Source organism: Xenopus laevis, chromosome 8L, assembly GCF_017654675.1.
Source record: "Xenopus laevis strain J_2021 chromosome 8L, Xenopus_laevis_v10.1, whole genome shotgun sequence".
NCBI classification, from domain to species: domain Eukaryota; kingdom Metazoa; phylum Chordata; class Amphibia; order Anura; family Pipidae; genus Xenopus; species Xenopus laevis.
The window spans coordinates 106,001,650-106,027,617 of NC_054385.1; the positions used below are offsets into that span (position 1 = coordinate 106,001,650).

Sequence of the window (25,968 nt, forward strand, 5' to 3'; positions counted from 1 at the left end):
CATTAGCTCTAAGACATTGTACCAAAGCCTGCAATGTGTATAGACCAATTTTAACACCATAGGAATGATACAGTCTGTCTAGGTGGTTGGGATTAAAGGAGAACTAAACCATAAAAATGAATATGGCTAAAAATGTCATATTTTCTATACTGAACTTATTGCACCAGCCTATAGTTTCAGCTACCCAATGGCAGCAATGATCCAGGACTTCAAACTTGTCACAGAGGGTCTGTGTCTGTGGCTCTGAGCAGCTGTTGAGAAGCTAAGCTTAGGGGTTGTCACAAATTATCAAGCAGAAAATGAGGTTGGCCTGTAATATAAGCTCACGCTACAAGGCTGATTATTAAATTCTGATGCTAGTTGCTCTGGTTTCTGTGCTGCCATGCAGTAATTATCTGTATTAATTACTAATCAGCCTTATATTGTAACATTTAAATTGTATGTGTACTGTAAAATCCCGACCCACACATCACTAGTCCCTAAGCTCAGTAAGTGACAGCAGCACAGAGCATGTGCAGTGAATCAGCAGAAAAGGGGAGCTACTGGGGCATCTTTGGAGACACAGATCTTCCCTGCTAAAGGGCTGTGGTTGCCTTGGGCTGGTACAGGAGCCCAAAACATAATGTACATAATTTCTAACCTACTTCTTTAGTTAAGCTTCAGTTCTCCTTTAAACCCATAAACCTCCAGCATAGCCTTACATTAATGGGCTCAGGAATTGGGGTTTTCTGGATAAGGGATCTTTCTGTAATTTGGATCTTCATACCTTAAGTCTACTAAAAAAAAACATTTAAACATGAATTAAACCCAATAGGTGGATTCTGCTTCCTATAAGGATTAATAATATCATAGTTTGAATCAAGTACAAGGTACGGTTTTTTTTACTACAGAGAAAAAGAAAACCATTTTAAAACATTTGAGTTATTTGATTATAATGGAGTCTATGGGAGATGGACTTACTGTAATTCAGAGCTTTCTGGATAACAGATATATATATAAAAAATTCAATTTAGGTCTTAGGAATGTATCATCCCAGGACCAGCACTTCCCTTTGTGAAATTCTTAAACTTTTATTTAGATGCACATGTTAGTGTCCAACGTTTCAGTCCTTGTTAGGACCTTTATCAAGGACCAAAACGTTGGACACGAACATGTGCATCTAAATAAAAGTTGAAGAATTTCACAAAGGGAAGTGCTGGTCCTGGGATGATACATTCCTAAATTGAATTAGGTGTCTAAAGCTCCCCATAGACGTGACGATTCTTCTTGCCGAACGACCAATTTTTGAGAAGTCTGAGCAATCCTTCGAAATTATCGTGCGGTTAGTGGGATTCGAACGATCGTATGATTTTTCGCCAGACATCTGTCAGGAAATTGATCGGCCGGTCCCAGTGCAATCTATCTATGTTTGCAGGGCCAAGCAGACAGCTCCCCTTTGTTTTCCTGGCAAATCGGTCTTTTTAGTTAATGGTCAATTCGTACGATTATTCCGAGATAATCGTTCCCCCCCCGAAGATCACCTGAATAGAGTGCAGACGCTTAGCGAAATTTGAGAGGGGGGGGCGTGTGTGTGATGTGTGTGTTGGCCTGGATCATTACTATACGTGCCTGTCACTAGACTGGACAAGTCATGATCATACATCGCTTCCAATTTTTTGAATGTTTAATATATTTTTCCCTTTCTTTGGATTAGAAAAACGGTAATGGACATAATTGCCTTTTCCTTCCTTTGATCATATCTTGCCAGTTCTCTGTCCATAGAAAGAACAACACAATTCAAAAGATATTTTCTATGTGAGCATAAAACATTTTTTGACACTTACTTTAATAAGAAATAATGATTTTTGAAGATTAGGATGCTGAACAACGCGACAAAGTGAAGGTGGCTGACAGCGTATAAATGCGTGAGCACAATATTGAGCACTAACTGGTTCAGTTCATTTTCTTTAAATGCTTCACAAGGATGGACTGGGTATTGGTCAGAACTCCAGCAGGTGGGTATATGGTCCATTAGTGTCAAGCTTCAGAACCTGTCTGTTCCCATATGTTCCATACTTTAATACAGCTCCTGATTCTGCCCATTTTGAGTGAGCTTGAAGTTCCTTCTCACACTGAGCAATGAGGCTGGAGTATAACTCCATAGCCAGCACTTTGTCTGCATTTGAATGATACTGCATGCAGCGACCTTTAGCCCTTCCACCCAGTGTTGCCTGAGGGACAATGAGGACATCACCAGGTAGATCAAGAATAGAGACTCGTTTTCCATTGTCAGACTCACTCAGCTTCACGCTCAGTAGAGAACTCACTGTCAGACAACAAAAAAATGAACAGCAACATTATTTTGTTGGAATATATTTTGTTGCAGCGTAAAATATGTTATTTGATCTTTAGTTGACAACTCAATTAAATAGAGAAATGCCAGTACAAATTCTTGGTAAATCTATTTACTGTATGTGTAGTAGGGAGTGAAGAACAAAATACCCAAAGAAGAATAGAACAATAGGTTACACAGGAGGCCATGTATACCCACCAATCTCACAGTGGGAGCATTTGGAATAGCAATAACATCTTGAGGGCTGCACAAAGTCCATTAAAAGGCTTTGAGTTAACTTTTAGTATGATGTACAGAGGGATATTCTGACACAATTTGCAATTGGTTTTGTTTTTGTAATATTTGTGACATTTGAGTTATTTAGCTTTTTATTCAGCAGCTCTCCAGTTTGCAATTTCAGGAATCTGTTTGCTAGGGTCCACATTATCCTAGCAACCATGCATCGATTTGAATAAGAGACTGGAATATGAATAGGAAAGGCCTGAATAGAAAGTTGAGTAATAAAAAGTAGCAATAACAATAAATGTGAAGCCTTACAGAGCAGTTGTGTGTTAGATGGGGTCAGTGACCCCCATTTGAAAGCTGGAAAGATTCAGACGAAAAAGGCAAATAATTCAGAAACGCTAAAAATAAAAAGTTAAAAGTATAAAAAAGTATAATTGAAAAATTGCTTAGGTGGACCATGCCTTTAAGGCATTATTTGCACAGAGTAAAGAGCAAATGCATTTGGCAAGCTTTTGTTTTAAAGGTGAATGACTGAATCATTTCTGTGTCCACTCACCCATCTTTGGAATAACAGATGACTCTGCTCCTTTGAAAAAGCACACATAGATGACCATGCCTTTATTGACCTGCGGGAATGAGATGAGGGAATTACGACAGTGTACCAAGTGTTAAAGGAGAACTAAACCCCCCAAATAAGAAAAGCTCCTGCCTACTACCCTAGATAGTACCCCCCCCCCCGCATTGGTCACATATCTATGCAGAGTAAGTGCAGCAGAACTCATGGGCGCCATCTTCCAGATCTTCTTTGGGTCCTCTTCCCTTTGGAAAATTCACTGTACTTTTAGAGCATGCACAGTTGCTACCAACTGGAAGGCTGCTCCAACTGTGCATGCGCCAATATGGAAGACTGAAATTCCGGAAGATGGTGCCCATGAGCTCCGCTGCGCTTACTCTGCACCGATACGTGAGCAATGTATTCGGGACACTTTCAGGGGTAATCAACTATGCGGGGGAGAAGCAGGATGGGGGGGTCTAGCTAAGGTGGTAGGTAGGAGCTTTTCTTATTGGGGGTTTTAGTTCTCCTTACATGAAGAGTCTTACATGCCTACAGTAGAAAAATATAATGTATTGTAACTAACCATTAAGAAGAATAAGCACTGTACAATAATTGACAAAGGTATTTGCGTCCGTACATATTCCATTAGCATCTTATGGTGAAGTCCAATTCAACAGACCAGCCAACTTGATCACTTATTTACAACTGAACCCATGGAAACAAGGGAACTCTGGAGTCCATACCTTAAAGGAGAAACAAACCCATAATAAAAAAAAAACCTACCCCCCTACCCTACATAGAAACCCCCTCCCTCCCCCCCCAGCCTAGCCGCCCCCCCTGGGCAAATGCCCCTAACTCTTTACTTACCCCTCCGTGCAGATTCTGTCCAGCGGAGTTCACGGGCACCATCTTCAGCCTCTTCGTTAATCTTTGGAATGAGACCGGCGCTTCGGCAATTTTCGTGAGTTTCGGCGCATGCGCAGTTGTTGCGAAACAGAGAATCGATCCAACTGTGCAAGCACCGCTTTGCTGGTCTCATTCCGTAGATTCCCAAAGAGAAGAAGATGGCGCCAGTGAACTCCGCTGGACAGAATCTGCATGGAGAGGTAAGTAAAGCGTTAGGGCCATTTGCCCGGGGGGCAGCTAGGCTGCGGGGGGGGGGGGGAAGAGGGAGGGGGGTCTATGTAGGGCAAGGGGGTAGGGATTTTTTTTATTACGGGTTTGTTTCTTCTTTAACAACTTGTGTCCTTAGATCAATGTGATTGTGGTTTAATCGTGATTATTCAAAGTTCATATGACTGTAAATTCCACGTGTCTGCACATCCCAGAGTAAATGACAAATTTCAATAAAAGAATTAAACAGCTCCAAAGCAGTATAAAAAAAACTACAAATGTTATTTTATTAGCAGTGTGGGTACACTACAATGCACATTTATCAAAGGTCGTATTTCAAATTCATGTTTTTTTTGTTTGTTTTTTTAAACTCCCCTAAACTCCCATAAATTCTAAATTCAACCAATCGAAACATTATGATATCAAATTTTTCAAACTCGGATGAATTGAAACGACCCGAATTCTAATCGAATTTGATCAAACTCGAATCAGCCACAACTGATTTTCCCCAAGTAAATCCCATGCTGTTGCCACTATTCTCTGTTCACATATAACTGCAGCACAAGGCCAAAAAAATATGGGGAAAATGACCAATAATGTGGCACTAATAAACTGTAATATCCTGATTTTATCTGTGTAGTCCACCTCACCCGCATAAAAAAGAAAGTTTGGAATAAGGTATAAATGGAAAAATAATGACCGTGTATTGAGAGCAATGGGTATTAAACAAAAGGTGACCGTTGGATTTAAGGTTCGCTGCCTGTTTGGAGTGAGAACAGAAGAGACAGAGGGAATGAGAGGCCTTGTGTGTATGTGCATTGCCTGCTGATCATAAAGTAGAAGACTTCATTAAGCTGTGTGCAACCAGTTTGTTACAACAGAGCTATGGAGCAGTGGCAGACTTCTTGGTATGCCAGTCTGGAGCTGAGCTAGTGTGCCAGTCTGCTGCCGAGGAGACTGCATAATGATATGAACAGCAAGACAAGGAGAAGTGTAGCAAATGGCCGAGGGACAGTTATGGGCATGAAAATTAGACCAAGTCTTTAACATAGGAATTAATGCTAAATGTGTGGGTTAAGTGGAGCCCACAGTTATAAAGAGAATCTCTGGCAAACACCAAGAGGTTTAGGAGCCTACAAATGGATTCACTCTTTCCAGCAGTGGTATTCTAAAAAAATAAGACATAAAACTATATAAGATACCTCTACCCATTCAGCCTCTGAGTCCTGATCCGGAGGTTTGACTTGCAGCTTGGCATATAAACATTGCTGAAGAACAATCCGGCCAGTCACTTCCCTACTAATCTCTGCCATTTAAAGTCACAAGCTGTTCTGGTAGAGAAACACAAAAAAATATGCCATGTAACATCATTTCAACAAATGATCTGTACTAGTGTATAAGATTAGGCACCCCCAGCAATTATAACTGCTTACCTGATACCCCAGGTCAGTGCTCTGATTGGCATAAAACTGCACTGGCCGGGGTACTTCACCATGGAGCTCCCTAAAAGTCCTCTGTGCCGGTGTAGTTTTTTGCTACTAGGAGTACTAGCCCACAGTATCAGCTAAAGCTCCCCATAGACGTGACGATTCTTCTTGCCGAACGACCGATTTTAGGGAAGTCCGACCAATCCTTCGAAATTATCGTGCGGTTAGTAGTATTCAAACGATGGTACATCTTACGATTTTTCGGCCGACATCTGTCAGGAAATTGATCGGCCAGGTCAAAAAATCTTTGTCGGTCCCAGTGCAATCTATCTATGTTTGCAGGGCCAAGCAGGCAGCTCCCCTTTCTTTTCCTGGCAAATTGGTTTCAGTTGGTGGTAAATTCGTACGATCGTTCCAAGAAGATCGTGGTCTCACGATCAGGATCTGATCTTTTAAAAATCTCAACATCTATGGCTAGCTTAAGCTGTTGGGGTGCCTAATGTTAGGTTTTAGATTTAGACCCTTCCTTCGCTTTTAAGACCTTATTTCAGGTTACCATTTAGAGTGCAGATGAATTGTGTTATTTGTACACTTCACTGTATCCACTAATGTAGGCAAGAGTATAATATAAGTTTCTGCAAATACAGGCATTTGACCTGTTATCCAGAAAGATTGGGGCCTGGGGTTTTCTGGATGAGGGGTCTTTCTGTAATTTGGATCTCCATACTTAAAAGTGTACTTTAAAAAAAATTACACATTAAAAAAAAAAGAGCCAATAGGATTGTTCTGCCTTAAAAAAGGATTAATTATATCTTAGTTGAGGTCAAGTACAAGGTACTTTGTTTCATTACTATGGAGAAAAAAGAAACCATGAATAAGATACTGGACTATGAATAGGAGAGGCCTGAATAGAAAGATTAGTAATAAAAAGTTGCAATAACAATAAATGTGTAGCTTTACAGAGCATTTGTTTTTAGATGGGTCAGTAATCCTGTTTCAAAGCTGGAGAGAGTCAATAGAAAAGGCAAATAATAAACTATATAAAAAAAAGAAGACCAATTGAAAGGCTATTTAGAATTGCCCATTCTATAACACATTAAAAGTTCACTTAAAAGGTGAACCACCCACATTTAGGGGGTCCAAATGCCAAAAATTTGGAAAAAAAAAATTCTACTATAAAATCCAAATTTTAAGTGGAACAAAACCTCAAATTTTTTTAGATTTCTTATACCCCGGGGATGGAAAAAGTCAGAATCCGAAAATCCGGCATCTCAGACCTGCCGAGGTTGTATATACAGTTAGGTCCATAAATATTTGGACAGAGACAACTTTTTTTTGTAATTTTGGTTCTGTACATTACATACAGCCAAAGCAACCCAGGAGTTTATTAAAGCAAAGAAGTGGAATATTCTTGAATGGCCAAGTCAGTCACCTGATCTGAACCCAATTGAGCTGCATTTCACTTGTTGAAGACTAAACTTGGGACAGAAAGGCCCACGAACAAACAGCAACTGAAAGCCGCTGCAGTAAAGGCCTGGCAGAGCATTAAATAGGAGGAACCCAGAATCTGGTGAGACTTCAGGCTGTCATTGCCAGCAAAGGGTTTTCAACCAAGTATTAAAAATAAACATTTTATTTTCAGTTTTTTATTTTGTTTTCAACCAAGTATTATAAATGAACATTTTATCACTTTTGAGCCCCTGAAATTAAGTGATTGTGTTAAAAAAAAGCTTTAGTTCCTCACATTTTTATGCAATCTTTTTTTTCAACCCACTGAATTAAAGCTGAAACACTGCAGTTCAACTGTATCTGAGTTGTTTCATTTAAAATTCATTGTGGTAATGTACAGAACCAAAATTAGAAAAAAGTTGTCACTGTCCAAATATTTATGGACCTGACTGTAAATCAATGGGAGAGGCCCAAATCATATTTAAAAGGTTTCTGTGGTCTGCGCTGGAATTAGCTGCAGATTATTTCTGACTTTTTGGGGAAAAACCTGAAAAAATTATTTCTGACTTTTTGGGGAAACCGATGGAAAAAAATCAAGCGATTAAAAAAAAAAAACGCAGAAAAATTAATTTGATTTGAGTTTTCACTCGATTTTATTGAGTTTGTCCTTGATTCAATTAAATTGTGCTTTTTTAATAATTAATAAGGTCCAATCGTAGATACTAGTTTGGCTGGACTTTTTTTTTTTATGTAAATACACAGAAAAATTTGGATTTTAATAAATAAAGCCCTTTTTGGTTTTAGTGCTAATACTGTTATTTTACTGTCATCACTCGTATTACTAAACTAAAATTGCAGCATACTGTGCATGCGCCAAAAGTACTTTGTGACTTTTGGCGCATGAGCAGTAGATCCGTACCGGCGAAATGCTCCTACTGCGCATGCGCCAAAACGCCGTTCAAAGCAGGAAGAAGATCGCGTGGAAGAAGATGTCGTCTGTGAACTCCCTGGACTGGACCTGCGCAGAAGGGTAAGTAACAAGTTAGGGGCATTTGCCCAGCGGGACGGGTAGGCCAAGAGGGAGGAGGGAGGGTGGGCAACACACGGGAGAGGGGGGAGGGGTTTTGCGCCAACTAGGTTTCCTTCCCCTTTAAATTATGAGGGTAGACTGCTGTCAAGGTTGGGGTTGTTTTCTCTGGAAAAAAGGCGCTTGCGAGGGGACATGATTACACTTTACAAGTACATTAGAGGACATTATAGACAAATAGCAGGGACCTTTTTACCCATAAAGTGGATCACCGTACCAGAGGCCACCCCTCTAGACTAGAGGAAAAGAACTTTCATTTGAAGCAACGTAGGGGGTTCTTCACAGTCAGGACAGTGAGGTTGTGGAATGCACTGCCGGGTGATGTTGTGATGGCTGATTCAGTTAATGCCTTTAAGAATGGCTTGGATGATTTCTTGGACAGACATAATATCAAAGGCTATTGTGATACTAAGCTCTATAGTTAGTATAGGTATGGGTATATAGAATTTAATTAAAAGTAGGGAGGGGTGTGTGTATGGATGCTGGGTTTTCATATGGAAGGGTTGAACTTGATGGACTTTGTCTTTTTTCAACCCAATTTAACTATATAACTATGTAACTATCCAACAACTTGGGATGCACCGAATCCACTATTTTGGATTTGGCCGAACCCCCGAATCCTCTTCGAAAGATTCGGCTGAATACTGAACCGAATCCTAATTTGTATTTGGATTCGGTTCGGCTGGACAGAAGGATTCGGCCAAATCCAAATCCTGCTAAAAAAGGCAGAATCCCGAACCGAATCCTGGATTGGGTGCATCCACAACCCAGCGGGGAGTATGGGCATTAGTTCTGCCGCCTCAGGTGGCACAAGGGCACATAGCAACCCCTGTACAGTTGAATGGCTAATACATAGTGAATAAAGTACCCCCTTTTGTAAAATATAAGGATATTATAAGTTACCGAGGAGTTTCATGACCATATAAAAACACGAGGCCGAAGGCCGAGTGTTTTTATACAGGTCAGGAAACTCCGAGGTAACTTCTAATATCATCATATTTTACAACTGGGGGTACTTTATTTATTATAATACACAAGTTTCGGTGAGTCATGTGACAGAAATGACATCAGAACTCACCGTTTATAACTGATGACATCAGAACTCACCGTTTATAAGGATATAATTTACAGGATATTCATGGCTTTTGTGTATTATAAGTGTTTATACCACAGTGCCCTTGGGTACAGTAGTTCTGCTCTAGATATTCACTTACCCAGTATACCATATACACCTGACTGGCAAAGGAATTAGATTTGCATACAGTCAGTAACCAGATCGCAGGAAATGAGTTACCAGCAGTATATGTCATTAAATTATCATGCAAGAACAGTGCAAACTCAGTTAAATAGTGTGATAAAATTAAATTAACAATCCACGTAATGTCTTTCATTTTAATGCTTAATTCACGCACCTTTCTGTTCATCCTTTTTACTCAACAAGCCGGCTGGAACTCACAGAACGAGGGTTGAAACGCACACTTCCGCAACGGGGTGGAACGCACGTTTCCGCCTAACATGATTCGCAACCCATGCGCAGGGCCTTAACTCAATGACTTCCAAGTTGCTTAGCAATGGCCGTCACAGCGCTCCTAGGAACGTGTAGCATTGGGTCGCTTCGGACCGGGTTTTTATCGCTGTTGAGACAGCAGCTTCCGGTCTGTGCTGTGTTTATGAGCTCGGTAGGTGAAAGGGGCTGCTGTCAACATTAAACAAATACTATGTCCAAACATTCCAAATTACAGTGTCCTTTTAGGGCATTAGGGTGACGTCCTACAAAGGTTATTTTGTAGTTTATACAGTACCATTATGCTATTTGTTTATATGTCTATAGTTATAGTATATGCATGTCTTATTAAGGGCACAGAAGAAAACTGTGTTGCATTAGGGAGGCCCTGGCCTGGAGTGATTTATGATGTTCATCTGCAAGATAGATGCAAATACCCAAACAGGGCCTGTAGTTAGAGTTGACATCTTTTCTGGATAAACACACCTGCCTTTCTATATTTTAAACTTTTCCACCTTTAATGACATTGGCATTACGGATTGTTTTTATCAGCCAGGTGATGACCCTAGTTGTAGTAGAGAGATTCAAGACGATTCAGAGATATGTCCTATGTTGGTAGGACAATGCGTTGAACTTTAATCTGCTACATACTCGCTCAATTTTGTAGTGTTTTCAGACCTATATTCTTTAAAGGGGAAGTAAAGTCTAAAATAGAATAAGGCTAGAAATGCTGTATACTAAACATAAACATGAACTTACTGCACCACAAGCCTAATCAAACAAATGATTTATGCTTTCAAAGTTGGCCACAGTGGGTCGCCGTCTTATAACTTTGTTAAACATCTTTGCAAGACCAAGACTGTGCACATGCTCAGTGTGTTCTTGGCTCGTCATAAATGATCAAAACAAAGTCAAATAATATCTGCCAGAAGCTGATATAGCAAGACTGATTAATAATCAGAATATACAGACTGCACTGGGTCCTGTGTTGTCATATAATCTAATGTGGATTTTATAGTTGTTGTATTGTTTAATACAAACTTTCTCCAACTCTGCAGAACCAGTGGCTGCAGCAAAATAATCCTCCAAATAGAATCCCAGTTTATCTGTTTAAATCTGGCTCCATGATCTTTGTCCCTGCAGCTGGAGTTGGAAACAGTAAAGGGGATGTAAAGGCAAAAATATAATCAAATACAAATCTCTACAAAGTCGCCGACTGCTCTACAGGGAAACAAACAAAGCTGCCTGAGTTCTGCATGGCTGTGAAGTAAGGTGGGGGCTCCCCCTGCTGTTCATAAGTATGATTGTTTCCCTGCAGAAGAGTTAGGGACCGTCTGACAATTCCTATCCACAGCTGTAAATGAAGGGGGAATTTCACTGCATACAGTCAGGTTTCTTGTAAAAACTGTACACATTTTTTAATTAAAGTATATTGGAGATAGGTTTCTACACTACGTGTAATAATTGTATTAAATATATCATGATTTAAACTTTTTTTAAATGGGTTTTCACCTTCCAAACACTTTTTTCACTTCCCCAGAAATTTTTCCCAATTTTTTTTGCTGTTTTTCCGAAATCCACGTTTAAAGTTGAATGTTCCTGTCTCTGGTGTTTCAGTCTGGCAGCTCAGTAATTCAGACGCAGACTCTAAACTGTTAAATTTTGCAACATTTAGTCGATACATTTCTCAGCAGCATCTCTGGAGTATTAGCAACTATTGTATCAAGTCTAACAGCTGCCTGTAATGAAACCCAGAGATTCTGCTCAGCAGGGACAAAGATAAGAAATGTATCAATTAAATGTATACATTTAGAACAGTTTAGAGGGTCGGCGACACCCCCTCCCAGAGCTGATTTAGAAGGTGAAAAATTACACTTTACACTTCAATATTAGAAAAACGGTGACACATAGAAATAGAAAGTCATTGGAAAAAGTCGTTATTTCTGGTGATCTATCTCAAAACAACTAGTTGTTTGAAGGTGAACCACCCCTTTAAAGAAAAATGATATCATGATTTGGATAACCCAAATAAAGCCAGCAGTACCCATGTGTAAACTTGCACATGTTAAAAGAGGGTGTCCTGCAATCTTTTTAAAAAATGTGGTCCCCCTGGCTAGACAAACACAACACAGAAGGTTAGTGCCAGCATCAGCCCCAATATGCCCAATACTATTATGTTTTCTTTATTATTGTAACCTTGTATTGATAGAAACTGATAATGGTTAAAGCTCTGATATGATTAATAATATCTTTATCATTATGGTAACTCTGTCTTTACTCTGCTCTTCAATAAAGTTCAATATCCATATGAAGGGACTAAAAATGGTGATAAGGTCCACTGAGAGCTACAGAGCTTTACAATGCCTGCTTAAGATCTTTATTAAATGTTACACAGCAAAAGACAAAATCCTAGTTCTAGAAAGAATTATATATCTAATGTATAGGCCATGTAACTTGTGTGTTAACCAAACCGTACTTTTTCTCCTGTGTAGTCCTCACAGTTTAGAGAAGAACAACTCCGGATAAGGCAGGCCCAGCTTATGTCCCGTGGCTTGCCGAAGCAGAAGCCAATTCCCGGTGTAAAGCATGTAGTGGTGGTAGCATCTGGCAAAGGAGGGGTTGGCAAATCAACAACTGCAGGTATAATTATTTTATAATCCCTTTTATATAAGCAGATATTCCCATAGCTATTCAAACACATTTTAGTAAATTTTGTTTTGGAGGATTCATTCCTGTCAGGTATTATGTCTTTCTGTATAGGTTCTGAGCTAGTAGCCCTTGCCATTAGTCCATTTCATTTTTGGTGTCGTTGGCTCTTGAATGGTTTCCACAGGAATGTTGGCTTCCTTTTAATTTTTCTGCTATTAATTATTTTACAGTCAATTTGGCATTGGGTATTGCTGCAAGTGATCAGGTGAGTACATTACTCTTTTGCTCCTAATTCTGCATGAACATAGGAAAGTTAGCGCTAATGCTTGCCTGCTAACACAAGGCAATGTAACAACTACTTCTCCAATAGCAGGCGGAAATCTTGGGAGCCTGTGTGCTGAGTGAAGCCCTTTAGAAATAGGTGTAAGCTGATGTGTTTCTACCCAGAGAGCTGCCACAGAACTAACCTAGTGCAGTACCATGTGATGCACCTTAATACTGTAAATGCTGTGTTTATCACTATATACAGTAGCTGTTGTCATGTCTAGTCTGATGTCGACACAATCCCACCTATTCACTGTTAACGCTCAAAGACAGGATTAATGTATATCAGGGATCCCCAACCTTTACAACCCGTGAGCAACAATCAGAAGTAAAAGCATTTGGGGAGCAACACTAGCATGAAATATGTTCCTGGGCTGCCAAATAAGGGCTGTGATTGGCCATTTGGTAGCCCCTATGTGGATTGTCAACCTACCTTGAGGCTCTGTTTGGCATTGCACCTGGTTTTTATACAACTAAAACTTTCCTCCAAGCCAGGAATTCAAAAATAAGCTCCTGCTTTGAGGCCACTGAGTGCAACATCCAAGGGGTTGGAGAGCAACATGTTGCTCACGAGCTACTGGTTGGGGATTTAAGATGTATATTAATATTGTAAAAAAACAACACCTTTTTTTTACTGACTGGAGTTCTGTTAAATAGAACGGGATATTTACTGTAAGTCAACTCACATTTCGTTTTTTGTTTGGTCTCCAGGTTAAAGCTGTGGGCTTGCTGGATGCCGATGTTTATGGACCCTCTATACCACGAATGATGAACCTAAAGGGAAACCCAGAGTTATCCAAAAGTAAGTGGCATTTCATTGCTTGTCCACCAATACAAGTCTTTTTAGCATTCCACTTCTCAGGACGCCCAAAAACAGTTTTAGCATGAGATAAATTTGATGCAAATTAAAGTTTTTTTACTGGGCGTTTTTGTATTTTCCTAGACAATCTCATGATTCCTCTTGTCAACTACAGCATAAAATGGTAAGTTATTCTGCTGTTACTAAATGTACGACATAGCAAAGACATTGGAAAAGTAATTTCTGGAGCTGTGCATGGAGTCCAAAATAGTACAGTACTAGGCACATGCAAATTTCAAATTAGTTGACTGTAAGGTGCCGGCAAAGTAATAGGATCAGACCTTTTCATCTTCATGTTGTATTGTTTAGTAATGCATGCTGATATCTGGCATTAAGCTAAATAGGACCAGGTGGGATGTGTCCAGCCAAACTCCATCTGAACCCTTAAAGCAGTGATCCCCAACCAGTGCCCTGCAAGCAACATGTTTCTCACCAACCCCTTGGATGTTGCTCCCAGTGGCCTCAAAGCAGGTGCTTATTATTGAATTCTAGGTTTGGAGGCAAGTCTTGGTTGCGTAAAAACATGTGTACTGATAAACAGAGTCTCCTGTAGGTTGCCAGTCCATATAGGGGCTACCAATAGCCAATCACAGCCAATGTTTGGCCTCACTAGGAACTTTTTGCATGCTTATGTTGCTCTCCAACTTTTTTTTACATTTAAATGTGGCTCTGCCAATTTGTTGCCAATTTCTCCTGCCAAGCAACACCATTTTGCATGTAGTTTTGCACCATTTTCTATCATCAGGAAAGACAGTACTTCCTGGTTTCACATTGTTTCTAAAAGTAGAGGGTATGTTGAAGCCCGGCCCCATGGAGGTCAAAATTTGAGTGACTATTCAGTTAATGTCTGTGGGGAAAGCCCTAATATAACAGTGCTTTACTGTGTAGGAGCTGGTTGCAGTTTATGTTCAGAGACTCCAGTTCTAGCATCTTAGAGAAAAAGAATCCTGGCTTTCACATCAATGCAGTAATAGATAGGAATTAGTCATGAAAATCACACATGGCGCTAGTAAAAGCACAAAGCTATTTAGTGATTCAGAAACATTCCCACACATTTACTGAGCCGACACACACACAAACGCAGAATATGATCCAGTTCCAAATGAAAACATACACACAATATGAGTCAGGGAGTTTCTGAAGGCAAACACAAAGAATGGCTCAGACTGGCACAATATCGCACTGTGTGATTCGATGACTGCTGAGAGGTGGACACTGTGTGACTATGATCTTTTGTGCTTGTCCGTGTTAGCATGTCAATGGGCTTCCTTGTGGAGGAAACTGCACCCATTGTGTGGCGAGGTTTGATGGTCATGTCTGCGATCGAGAAGTTGCTACGGCAGGTGAGAATCACAGATTTGTCGCTGAGACACACAAAGCCCCATTAAAGAAACTAAATATATTCACTGCTGAAAAAAAAGGACAGCATGAGTCGTTAGATGCTGATGTAGTCTCTACTCATCTCTATTTCTGTGCATCGCTTCTTCTGTTTGTAACCACCTTTCATACTGGAAATTTCAGAAAAATTGCTTCATACATTTTTAGCAAAATTGATTCCAAGTAGATGTTTTATTTTACTGGCTCGGTCATTAAAATGACTAGTGGCAAGTCTGTTTTCCTCTAGATAAAAAACGTTCACTCCCAAAATTGTCAGGGCTTCACATAGCCACAAATGTTATCTGCACTGCTCTTTGTGTCCAGCTTGAGGTTAGTACTGTACTACAAATGCAGCGGTTCAAGGGTTTTTATGGTTCTCATCTTATTTATAGGCGCTCGACAGATTTATTTGCATGATTAGGGAACATATGATTATCAGACATAAGTGTTAGAACCACACAAAACTTGTTCATCCCTTACCATCCATCTATATATTGGAAATGCCAGAACTGAGAAGCAACAAGTTCACAAACAAATCTAAGTCTAAGTCTAATCTTTGTAGCAACTTGTATAAAGTGTCATAATGGTTATAATTGGAATCCACTTTTTTCCTGTTCCAGGTGGACTGGGGGGAGTTGGATTACCTGGTGATTGACATGCCCCCAGGAACAGGGGATGTACAGCTGTCCATCTCTCAGAATGTCCCCATCTCTGGTAAAATATACTATTCACCAACCATGCTGTTGGCTTAATTTGTTGTGGTGTAACATCTACTGTTAATTTGGGCATATCCTTATTTTGGTATACTGGGGGCATGACCATTAATTCACAGGACACAAAGTCCCATTCTACTTTTTGGTAGGGCCCACCTCCCAGGGGCAACTGGTGTTTGGGGGAATAATTGGGGCCCCTTAGGGTAAAGGGCCGTGTTATCTCTGCAGTATGGGGCCCCATGATCACCGTTGGCAGCCCTATCCATGTGTTTTATGGATAAATTTAAACCCAAAAATGAATTGAATGTAAATTTACTTCTGCAATCTACATTAATTTCTATTCTAAGCGATTTCTGAGATATTTGCAGTTTAAACTGGTAATGCCAAGCTTTTGGCTCAACTGAGAATCCGCAATCTTAGGGTTAACTGATCCCAGGAAGTGCATAAAAAACTCATTTAGGGTCGCTGATACTCTGGGCCTTCAAAGAGAGCAGTTGAGCTGAAGCCTGTCTAGCAGTATAAAACCAAAATTGCTAATCCATTAAAAATAGAAAAGCAATGTAAATTGCAAATGTGCTCAGATATGGAGTTAACTTCAATTTATTTTTTTGATTTTAGATCCCCTTTAAGCAGGGAAGCTTTTGCAGGTACAGGGGTACAACTGTAGGGGAAGGAAGTCTTTGCTGAGGCCCTGAAAGCCAATATTTATTAAAGAAACCGTAACACCAAAAAAAAAGAGTGTTTTAAAGTAATGACAATATAATGTAGTGTTGCCCTGCACTGGTAAAACTGATCTGTTTGCTTCAGAAACTCTGCTATAGTTCATATAAACAAGCTGCTGTGTAGCAATGGCGGAAATTGAAACTATGGCGCAGGTTAAATAGTGGATAACAGATAACACCATTGTGTTCTACAGAGCTTATCTGCTGTGTAACCTGAGCCTTTTCTCCTTTGAATGGCTGCCCCCATTGCTACACAGCAGCTTATTTATATAAACAATAGTAGTGTTTATGAAGCAAACACACCAGTTTTACCAGTGCAGGGCAACACTGCATTATATTTGTATTACGTTTTATTTTTTGATGTTACTTTTCCTTTAAGCAGTGCAGCAACAAAATGATAGTGGGAGCACTTACCGGTCCACAACCAAGCTTCTGCGTGTTGCAACGTCCAGACCACTATCCCAAACGGCAGTCCAGGGCAAAATCAATGTAGAAGAACGGAGCACCGCAGAGCTTCTGTTGAAGCGGCAGTGAGTCACGAAACACGTTAAGCGGGCAGCCCCACAGGAGAGATGCTGCTGTCATTTTTAATGGATTCATAATAAATTTTGACTTTGTTTAACATATTGTTCTGGCTTTGCGGTGCTCCGTTCTTCTACATTACTTTTCCTTTAAGGAACAGCAATTCTCAAAAGTTAATGGGCCACAGTGGGAAAAACCCAAGTTACAGCTACTTTGACCTTCAAATCTGAGTCCCTTTAGCTTGTGAGGAAGCTCTATTTTATATCGCTGGCCCAAGGGGGTAGGGGAGTCTCTAGTGGCCCAAAATATAGGTTAGTGTATAGGAGGAAGGCAAGGTTTCATTCTGCACACCGATGATAAAGAAGCTTAGTTACTGACTGATTACTCTTTACAGGGGCAGTGATAGTCTCAACTCCCCAGGACATTGCTTTGGTGGATGCTCGCAGAGGAGCTGAAATGTTCCAGAAAGTCAATGTGCCCGTAAGTGTCAGCCTTTATTATCCATCTTCTCAATGTATTTCTGGTACTGTTAGATGATTAATGTATCAGTCTGAATATAATTGAGCAAATGCTATTTATATGTGCACTTGATACATGGATCCAGCTCACACAGGTCAGTGTAAAAATCTGATAGAGGAAAAGCAGCAACCTTAGATTCCTCTCAATCAGGGCCGCCATTAGAAATTACGGGGCCCTGTACAACAAAATTTTCGAGGGGCCCGGCCCCCAAGTCCCGCCCCAGATCCCGCCCACTCCACATGGCATTAAAAGACCGCACAGACAATAGCGCTAAAAAGGTAACCCCCCCACACACACAAGTTATAAAAAGCTATTGGGGATCAAGTTAAAGAAAAAATATTGGCACCAGGGCCCCCCATAAAAGTTTTTTTTTTTTTAAAAAAAGCATTGGTGCCAGGGCCCCACTTACAAGTTAAAAAAATTCGGGCCCTAAAGAATATTTTAAAAAAAGCATTGGTGCCAGGGCCCCCCATACAAGTTAAAACAAATTGGGGCCCTAAAGAATATTTTTAAAAAAAACATTGGTGCCAGGGCCCCCCTTACAAATTAAAAAAAACTTTGGGGCCCCAAAGAATATTTTTAAAAAAAACATTGGTGGCAGGAGCCTATAGAATATTAAAATGATACATTGGTGGCCAGGGGATTAAAAAAAATAGAAAAACACACATTGGTGTTCAGAGGAATTGAACTCGTGGCTTCAGGACATCAACTTCGCCTCCTTTCGTGACTTCAGGCCTTTTCGGCAATTTAGGACCTCGGCTGTTTTCGTGACTTCGGGTTTTTTTGGCGCATCCGCATTTTGGCTGTTCAGGACTTTGGAAATGGCTGCACAGCTTTGGCGGCCATTTCAAAAAGTTCAACACTGCAGGACCCCCTTCAGGTCCAGTACACTTGTACCCCCTGTGCCCCACTGCTGTGGTGCTGACATTGTTTCTTAGCGATGCTGAACTTTTATCCGCAGTCTGAATATTCTCTTATCCCTCTGACAGATACTAGGGCTCGTTCAGAACATGAGTGTATTTCAGTGTCCAAAATGCAATCACGAGACACACATTTTTGGGGAGGAAGGAGCCCGACGATTAGCAGAAACGCTAGGATTTGATGTTTTGGGTAAGTGGAGGCAAATATTATATTTCTTTTTATCGGATAAGATTTAGTGGATAGCCTTTGTTTTGTGATTCATAGTAAGTAAGGTTGAAAAAAGACACGCGTCCATCAAGTTCAACCTTTTAGTTATTTTTTCAATCTGCCTAACTGCCAGTTGATCCAGAAGAAGGCAAAAAAAACCCATCTGAAGCCTCTCCAATTTGCTTCAGAGGGGGAAAAAATTCCTTCCTTACTCCAAAATGGCAATCAGACTAGTCCCTGGATCAACTTGTACTATGAGCTATCTCCCATAACCCTGTATTCCCTCACTTGCTAAAAAGCCATCCAACCCCTTTTAAAGCTATCTAATGTATCAGCCTGTACCACTGATTCAGGGAGAGAATTCTACATCTTCACAGCTCTCACTGTAAAAAACCCTGGAAAGACCTACTGGTAAATAAAGCATTAGAGAGATTATTATATGATCCCCTTATATATTTATACATAGTTATCATATCACCCCTTAAGCGCCTCTTCTCCAGCGTGAACATCCCCAATTTGGCCAGTCTTTCCTCATAGCTAAGATTTTCAATACCTTTTACCAGCTTAGTTGCCCTTCTCTGTACCCTCTCTAATACAATAATGTCCTGTTTGAGTGATGGAGACCAAAACTGTACGGCATATTCTAGATGGGGTCTTACAAGTGCTCTATACAGTGGAAGAATGACCCCCTCCTCCCTTGACTCTATGCCCCTTTTAATACAGCTCAAGACCTTATTTGCCCTTGATGCTGCTGACTGGCATTGCTTGCTACAGCCAAGTTTATCATCTACAAGGACTCCAAGGTCCTTTTCCATAATGGATTTGCCTAGTGCAGTCCCATTAAGGGTATAAGTAGATATTTTTACATCCCAGGTGCATGACTTTACATTTATCAACATTGAATCTCATTTGCCACTTAGCTGCCCAGATTGCCAGTTTGTCAAGATCATGTTGCAAGGATGTCACATCCTGGATGGAATTAATTGGGCTGGATAATTTTGTGTCGTCTGCAAACACTGATACATTACTTACAACACCCTCCCCTAAGTCATTAATGAACAAGTTAAATAAACGTGGACCCAATACCGACCCTGAGGGACCCCACTTAGAACCTTACTCCAAGTAGAGCATGTCCCATTAACAACCACCCTCTGTACCCGATCCTGTAGCCAGTTTCCTATCCATGTGCAAACGACTTCATTAAGCCCAACAGACCTTAGTTTAGAAAGCAGTCGTTTGTGGGGCACAGTATCAAATGCTTTGGCAAAATCCAAATAGATCACATCTACTGCCCCCCCACTGTCCAGAATCTTACTTACCACATCATAAAAAGCAATCAGATTTGTCTGACATGACCTATCCTTCATAAAGCCATGCTGATTGCTGCTCATAATTCCATTGACTAGGACAAAATTTTGAATGTGATCCCTTAACAAGCCTTCAAATAATTTGCTCACCACAGATGTGAAACTTACTGGCCTATAATTGCCAGGCTGAGATCGTAATCCCTTTTTAAATATTGGAATAACATCAGCTTTTCTCCAATCCATAGGCACCATACCAGATGAAAGTGAATCTGAGAAAATCAGAAATAGGGGCTGGTCTAAAACTGAACTAAGCTCTCTTAGAACCCGGGGGTGTATGCCATCAGGCCCTGGAGCCTTGTTTACATTAGTTTTTATTAAAGCTTTATGAATCATATCCTGAGTCAGCCACTGACTAGATTGAGCTGAGCCATTCGTGTAGCTATAAAGTGAGCCTGGGAACTTAATAGAGTAATAGAAGTATAAGAAGGCTACAACTGATTTCTGACCTCACTAGACAATAAAAGCTTACAGACATACTTATCACTTCCGAGCTATGGCCATAAATAATGAATTAACCTATTGCATTGAATTATTTAACAGTATCTTATCGTTGTGATTATGTAACTTTATCTCATTGCGTCCAGTCTACTTACAGTCATTTTCTTCCTTTCTTAGATTTAATGGGGGTAGGCCACCTTTGAGTTAACTTTTAGTATGATGTAGAGAGTGATATTCTGAGACAATTTGAAATTGGTTTTCATTTTTTTTATTTGTGGTTTTTAAGTTATTTAGCTTTTTATTCAGAAGTTCTCCAGTTTGCAATTTCAGCAATCTGGTTGCTATGGTCCAAATTACCCTAGCAACCATGCATTGATTTAAATAAGAGACTGGAATATGAAATAGGAGAAGAGCTGAAAAGAAAGACCAGTAATAAAAAGTAGCAATAACAATACATTTGTAGCTTAACAGAGCATTTGTTTTTTAGATGGGGTCTGTTACTCCCATTTGAAAGACTGAAAGAGTCCGAAAAAGGCAAAGATTTCAAAAACTATAAAAAAAAAAAAAGAATGAAGACCAATTGAAAAGTTGCTTAGAATTGGTCATTCTATAACATACTTAAAATTAACTTAAAGGTGAACCACCCCTTTAACTATTAGTATGACAGGGACAGTGAGATTTATAGACCATTTACAATTGACCATCCTTCCTTTATTTAATACATAATTTTTTAGGTATTTCGTTTTTTGTTCAGCAGCTCACCAGTTTGGAATTTGGAATTTGCTAGGGTTAAGTGTACCGTAGCAGCCATGCAGTAGTTGCTAGGTTTGAAGATGAATGGGAGAGGGCCTACATAGAATGATAAGTAACAATAGTAATAAAACGGTAGCCTCAAAGAGCAATTGGTTTTTGACTGCCAACAATCAGATAGCATTTTAAAATGCAGACAGGAGAGAGGTAGAAAAGGAAGGCACATCATTCTAAAAATACAATAAATGGAGACCAGCTGAAAAGTTACCAGTGCACAGATAACGCCACGCATAAAACTCTTGAAAGGTATACCAGTAATCTTCTGATCATTTTCCCTGTTTAGCTCAAGAAAAATAGCATAGAATGATTACTTCCCCTTCAAAGGGCAACTAAAGTCTAAAATAGAATAATGCTAGAAATGCTGTATTTTGTATACTTAATATAAACATGAACTTACTGCACCAGAAGCCTAATAAAACAAATGATTTATGCTTTCAAAGTTGGCTGCAGGGGGCAGTCATCTTGTAACTTTGTTAAACATCTTTGCAAGACCAAGACTATGCCCATGCTCAGTGTGGTCTGGGCTTCAGTTGGGAGGTTAAGCTTAAGTATCGTCATAATTTATCTAAACAGCACAAGTCAAATAATATCTGCCATAGAATCCAATACAAGACTGATTAATAATCAGAATATGCAGACTGCACTGGGTCTGTGGATATGAATCTCTACTCAGTTGCCGGCTTTTCTACAGGGAAACAAACAAAGCTGCTCGAGTTCTGGGAAGTAAGGTGGGGGCCCCCTGCTGTTTGAAAGTATGAGCCTTTCCAGCAGTTAGGGACTGTCTGAAGTTTCCTATCTGCAGCTGTCAGAGCAAGTAAAACGAAGGGGGAATTTCACTGCATACAGTCAGGTTTCTTATAATAAAAGTAGACATTTTTTAATTAAAGTATATTGGAGATAGGTTTGTTCAGTGGCGTAACTTCGGATGCCAGTGCCCCCCTGCAAAAAATTTTCAGGGCCCCCTCTGCACAAAATAGTGGGAGAATTTCATGTATAATATCCCCAGGATTCATAGAAGGATGGCACGGTAGCGATTCCATGTATAAATACCCCAGAACTATATAAGGATGGCACAGTAGCAATTTCACATATAAATACCCTCGAATTATAGAAGGATGACAAAGTGTCAATTTCACATATCTCTCTGTAAAGGCTATGAGCAAACTTATGAGCTTTTACTGCAGAAGTTAGACCATGCCCACTTTGAATATAGAGATAGCTATGCATCTATTTTAGCTCTTCTTCTAAACCTCTTCCTATAAATCTCATTGTTCTGAAAAAAAAAAAAAAGGCACTGATGCAATTACATTTATAATGCCCAGCTGAGGTGAGAGGATCATGGGTGCCAACAATCACCATGAAACTAATGGTCTAAATCCAAAGTCCCACAAGCCACCAGTTTTTAGTCACATATTGGCACAGAATGCTGGGAATTATAGTTCAGCAGCAGTTAGCGAGCCATCAGTTCCTGTGACCCAGATAAAAAAACACATGGGAAATTACATACTGGAATGACTGGGGGTTAGTGCTAAAGCTTGGGAGTGATCTAGGGGGTGCAGCCTGCTCAGGGTCTCTATGGACCCCACATGAGCCTGTAACAGTGGGAACTGCAGCTCCAAGAGAAACTAAATAGATAAAGCCAATTGGATGCAGCTTTGCTAACTAGCATTATCTGGGGCCCCAAAGTGTAAAACTTAGTTCTAGTAACACAAAGGGCCACACTTATGAACATGCAACACAGATGTAGGATGAGCCCATTCACGCACCTGGCAGGGGAGTGAGAAGGACCAGGTCTCGAGCAACTCTCAGTTGGGAGCAAGGCAAGCCTCCACTTCCCGCAATACACAACTTTATCCCACTCGGAGTGCTGATTGGCTTTGCTTTGATTGGTGAAGAATGGACCGTTGGGTAGTCGAGCAACTAGAGCGTCATTTAGTGGGTCCGACTAGGCGCGCGTACGTTGGTTAGTGACGTCAGCCATTTGTGCACGTTGAGGCAAGTTTGTCCGGCTGGTACTGCTGTGCATACTACTGAGGAAGCAGGCCCCACCGGGCCCCCTGTACCCCCGGGCCCCCCCCGCAACTGCGGGGTCTGCTTCCTCGGTAGTTATGCCACTGGGTTTGTTTTTCATTAAAGAAAGTAAAAATGGGATTTTATTTTTTTGCCTTTATATCCCCTTTAAGTGTTGTAATCTTATTCTCCCTTATAGGCCCTTTTCGTGTATGTTGCCATTAATATGCATAACTTTGGTAAATATGGCGTCTTCTGTCACTGTTCTTTCTAGGAGACATCCCTCTCCACATCAACATCAGAGAGACCAGTGACCAGGGTAGACCAGTGGTGGTGTCAGACCCTCAGAGCAGTGAAGTATGGCTCAGTATGTTATATCCGGCTGTGTTGGAATACATAGACTTCTGCTAATAAATTCTATTTTGCAGGCCAAGGCATACCTGAAGATTGCCAGTGAGGTCCTCAGCAGAATTTCCTAAACTGAACTGTAATCTCATGAAACAAGTGAGATGACACAACCCTCTCAGAGACTGCGTGTGGGACAGTTATACAGAGAGCAGGAGGATGACGCAGTATATGGAGTTAGTATGGAATCACAGGGATCTTCCACATCCACTACCAAGCCAGTGATAAACTTGAGAGTCGTGGAGATCGATATTGCCTGTCGGACACTTAGGGGCAGATTTATTAAGGGTCGAATTGGAAATTCTAATTTATTTTTTTTTGGTCAAAACTCTCAAATTTGAATTGTGAATTATCCAAACTCGATTCTAGTTTTAATTCTAAATTCGAGATTTATCATACTCTGGCCCTTTAAGAACTCAAATTTGACTATTTGCCACTTTAAACCTGCCTAATGACTGTATAAGTCAATGGAGAGGTCCAGGGATCAGATCGGTGATGTTTGTAGCCTTCCTGACATTCAAGTTTTTTAAAATTTGAATTGAGTTTTTATAATTCGAATCAAATTCGATCGGATCGGTAAAATTAGTTTTTACAATTTGATTTTATTAATAGAACTCCCCAAGTCGAATTTGGAATTCATTTGAATTTAAAAAAAACTCACACGAATTCAAAATTCGACCCTTGATAAATGTGCCTCTAAATATCAACACATCAATGGCCTGTGAAGCAGCTGGATGTTCTGTTTTTTTTTTATGGACAGAAATCTTTTATTTACAATCTGCTTAAAGGGAAAACCACCTAAAAACGTTTTCTTTTTTTTTTTTGCATGATAAAAGCAAATGGAATTCAAAGTGACTTTATAATGAAATAAACATTTTTCAGTGGTTATTTGTAATATAATTGCTTTTGAAAGCTGTATCTGTCTGGCTTTCTATATGCGTTTGCATGTGTGAATATGTATAAATGATTTATATACACAGTTGAAAGCCAACATTTGAGCACCCGTGGCAAAATGACACATTCTGTTACTTTTTATGGCATATTTTTAGAGAGAACAAAACATGATGGGCAAAATGCCCAAATCCATTCTACGTGTCCTTGTCCTTCAATTGAAGGGTATTTTAATATATAGGGTTAATTATATGACAACAGAATTACTTTAAACATTTGTCAGATATATATATATGTGTGTAATATGTATATATATATATATATATATATATATATATATATATATATATATATATATATATATATATATATATATATAAAATACGTAAGAGCCATGAATATCCTGTAAATTATACATGAAACTCCTTGGTAACTTATAATATCCTTATAATTTACTTTATTCACTATATACACAAAAGCTATGAATATCTTGTAAATTACAGTGGTGTGAAAAACTATTTGCCTCCTTCCTGATTTCTTATTCTTCTGATGTTTGTCACACAAAATGTTTCTGATCATCAAACACATTTAACTATTAGTCAAAGATAACACAAGTAAACACAAAATGCAGTTTTTAAATGAGGGTTTTTATTATTTAGGGAGAAAAGAAATCCAAACCTGTGTGAAAAAGTAATTGCCCCCTGAACCTAATAACTGGTTGGGCCACCCTTAGCAGCAATAACTGCAATCAAGCGTTTGCGATAACTTGCAACGAGTCTTTTACAGTGCTCTGGAGGAATTTTGGCCCACTCATCTTTGCAGAATTGTTGTAATTCAGCTTTATTTGAGGGTTTTCTAGCATGAACCGCCTTTTTAAGGTCATGCCACAACATCTCAATAGGATTCAGGTCAGGACTTTGACTAGGCCACTCCAAAGTCTTCATTTTGTTTTTCTTCAGCCATTCAGAGGTGGATTTGCTGGTGTGTTTGGGTCGTTGTCCTGCTGCAGCACCCAAGATCGCTTCAGCTTGAGTTGACGAACAGATGGCCGGACATTCTCCTTCAGGATTTTTTGGTAGACAGTAGAATTCATGGTTCCATCTATCACAGCAAGTCTTCCAGGTCCTGAAGCAGCAAAACAACCCCAGACCATCACACTACCACCACCATATTTTACTGTTGGTATGATGTTCTTTTTCTGAAATGCTGTGTTACTTTTACGCCAGATGTAACGGGACGCGCACCTTCCAAAAAGTTCAACTTTTGTCTCGTCGGTCCACAAGGTATTTTCCCAAAAGTCTTGGCAATCATTGAGATGTTTTTTAGCAAAATTGAGACGAGCCTTAATGTTCTTTTTGCTTAAAAGTGGTTTGCGCCTTGGAAATCTGCCATGCAGGCTGTTTTTGCCCAGTCTCTTTCTTATGGTGGAGTCGTGAACACTGACCTTAATTGAGGCAAGTGAGGCCTGCAGTTCTTTAGATGTTGTCCTGGGGTCTTTTGTGGCCTCTCGGATGAGTTGTCTCTGCGCTCTTGGGGTAATT

General features: G+C 39.9%; 2 protein-coding genes across 7 annotated transcripts; one reads left to right on the forward strand and one right to left on the reverse strand.

The window, feature by feature from the left end:
- Positions 1–1,806: 1,806 nt before the first annotated feature.
- Positions 1,807–13,373, reverse strand: dtd2.L (D-tyrosyl-tRNA deacylase 2 (putative) L homeolog). Of its 6 annotated transcripts, none has more exons than XM_041572196.1 (4): positions 13,353–13,373; positions 5,429–5,557; positions 3,114–3,183; positions 1,807–2,305 (listed from the first exon to the last, which is right to left on the reverse strand). In XM_041572196.1, the coding sequence occupies exons 2-4, from the start codon at positions 5,537–5,539 to the stop codon at positions 1,980–1,982; spliced, it is 507 nt and encodes a 168-aa protein (XP_041428130.1). In that variant the 5' UTR covers positions 5,540–5,557; positions 13,353–13,373; the 3' UTR covers positions 1,807–1,979. The 6 variants fall into 6 exon arrangements, with proteins under 6 accessions (XP_041428130.1, XP_041428131.1, XP_018084761.1 ...); XM_041572197.1 differs by lacking the exon at positions 13,353–13,373 and adding an exon at positions 9,602–9,741 and having other exon boundaries at positions 5,435–5,557; XM_018229272.2 differs by lacking the exon at positions 13,353–13,373 and adding an exon at positions 9,602–9,740 and having other exon boundaries at positions 5,429–5,552.
- nubpl.L (nucleotide binding protein-like L homeolog) lies at positions 9,729–24,422 on the forward strand. The gene is made up of 11 exons (XM_018231196.2): positions 9,729–9,868; positions 12,186–12,333; positions 12,573–12,607; positions 13,378–13,468; positions 13,610–13,649; positions 14,778–14,868; positions 15,523–15,616; positions 17,254–17,339; positions 18,368–18,488; positions 23,406–23,488; positions 23,560–24,422. The coding sequence occupies exons 1-11, from the start codon at positions 9,761–9,763 to the stop codon at positions 23,608–23,610; spliced, it is 948 nt and encodes a 315-aa protein (XP_018086685.1). The 5' UTR covers positions 9,729–9,760; the 3' UTR covers positions 23,611–24,422.
- The last annotated feature ends 1,546 nt before the right edge of the window (positions 24,423–25,968 follow it).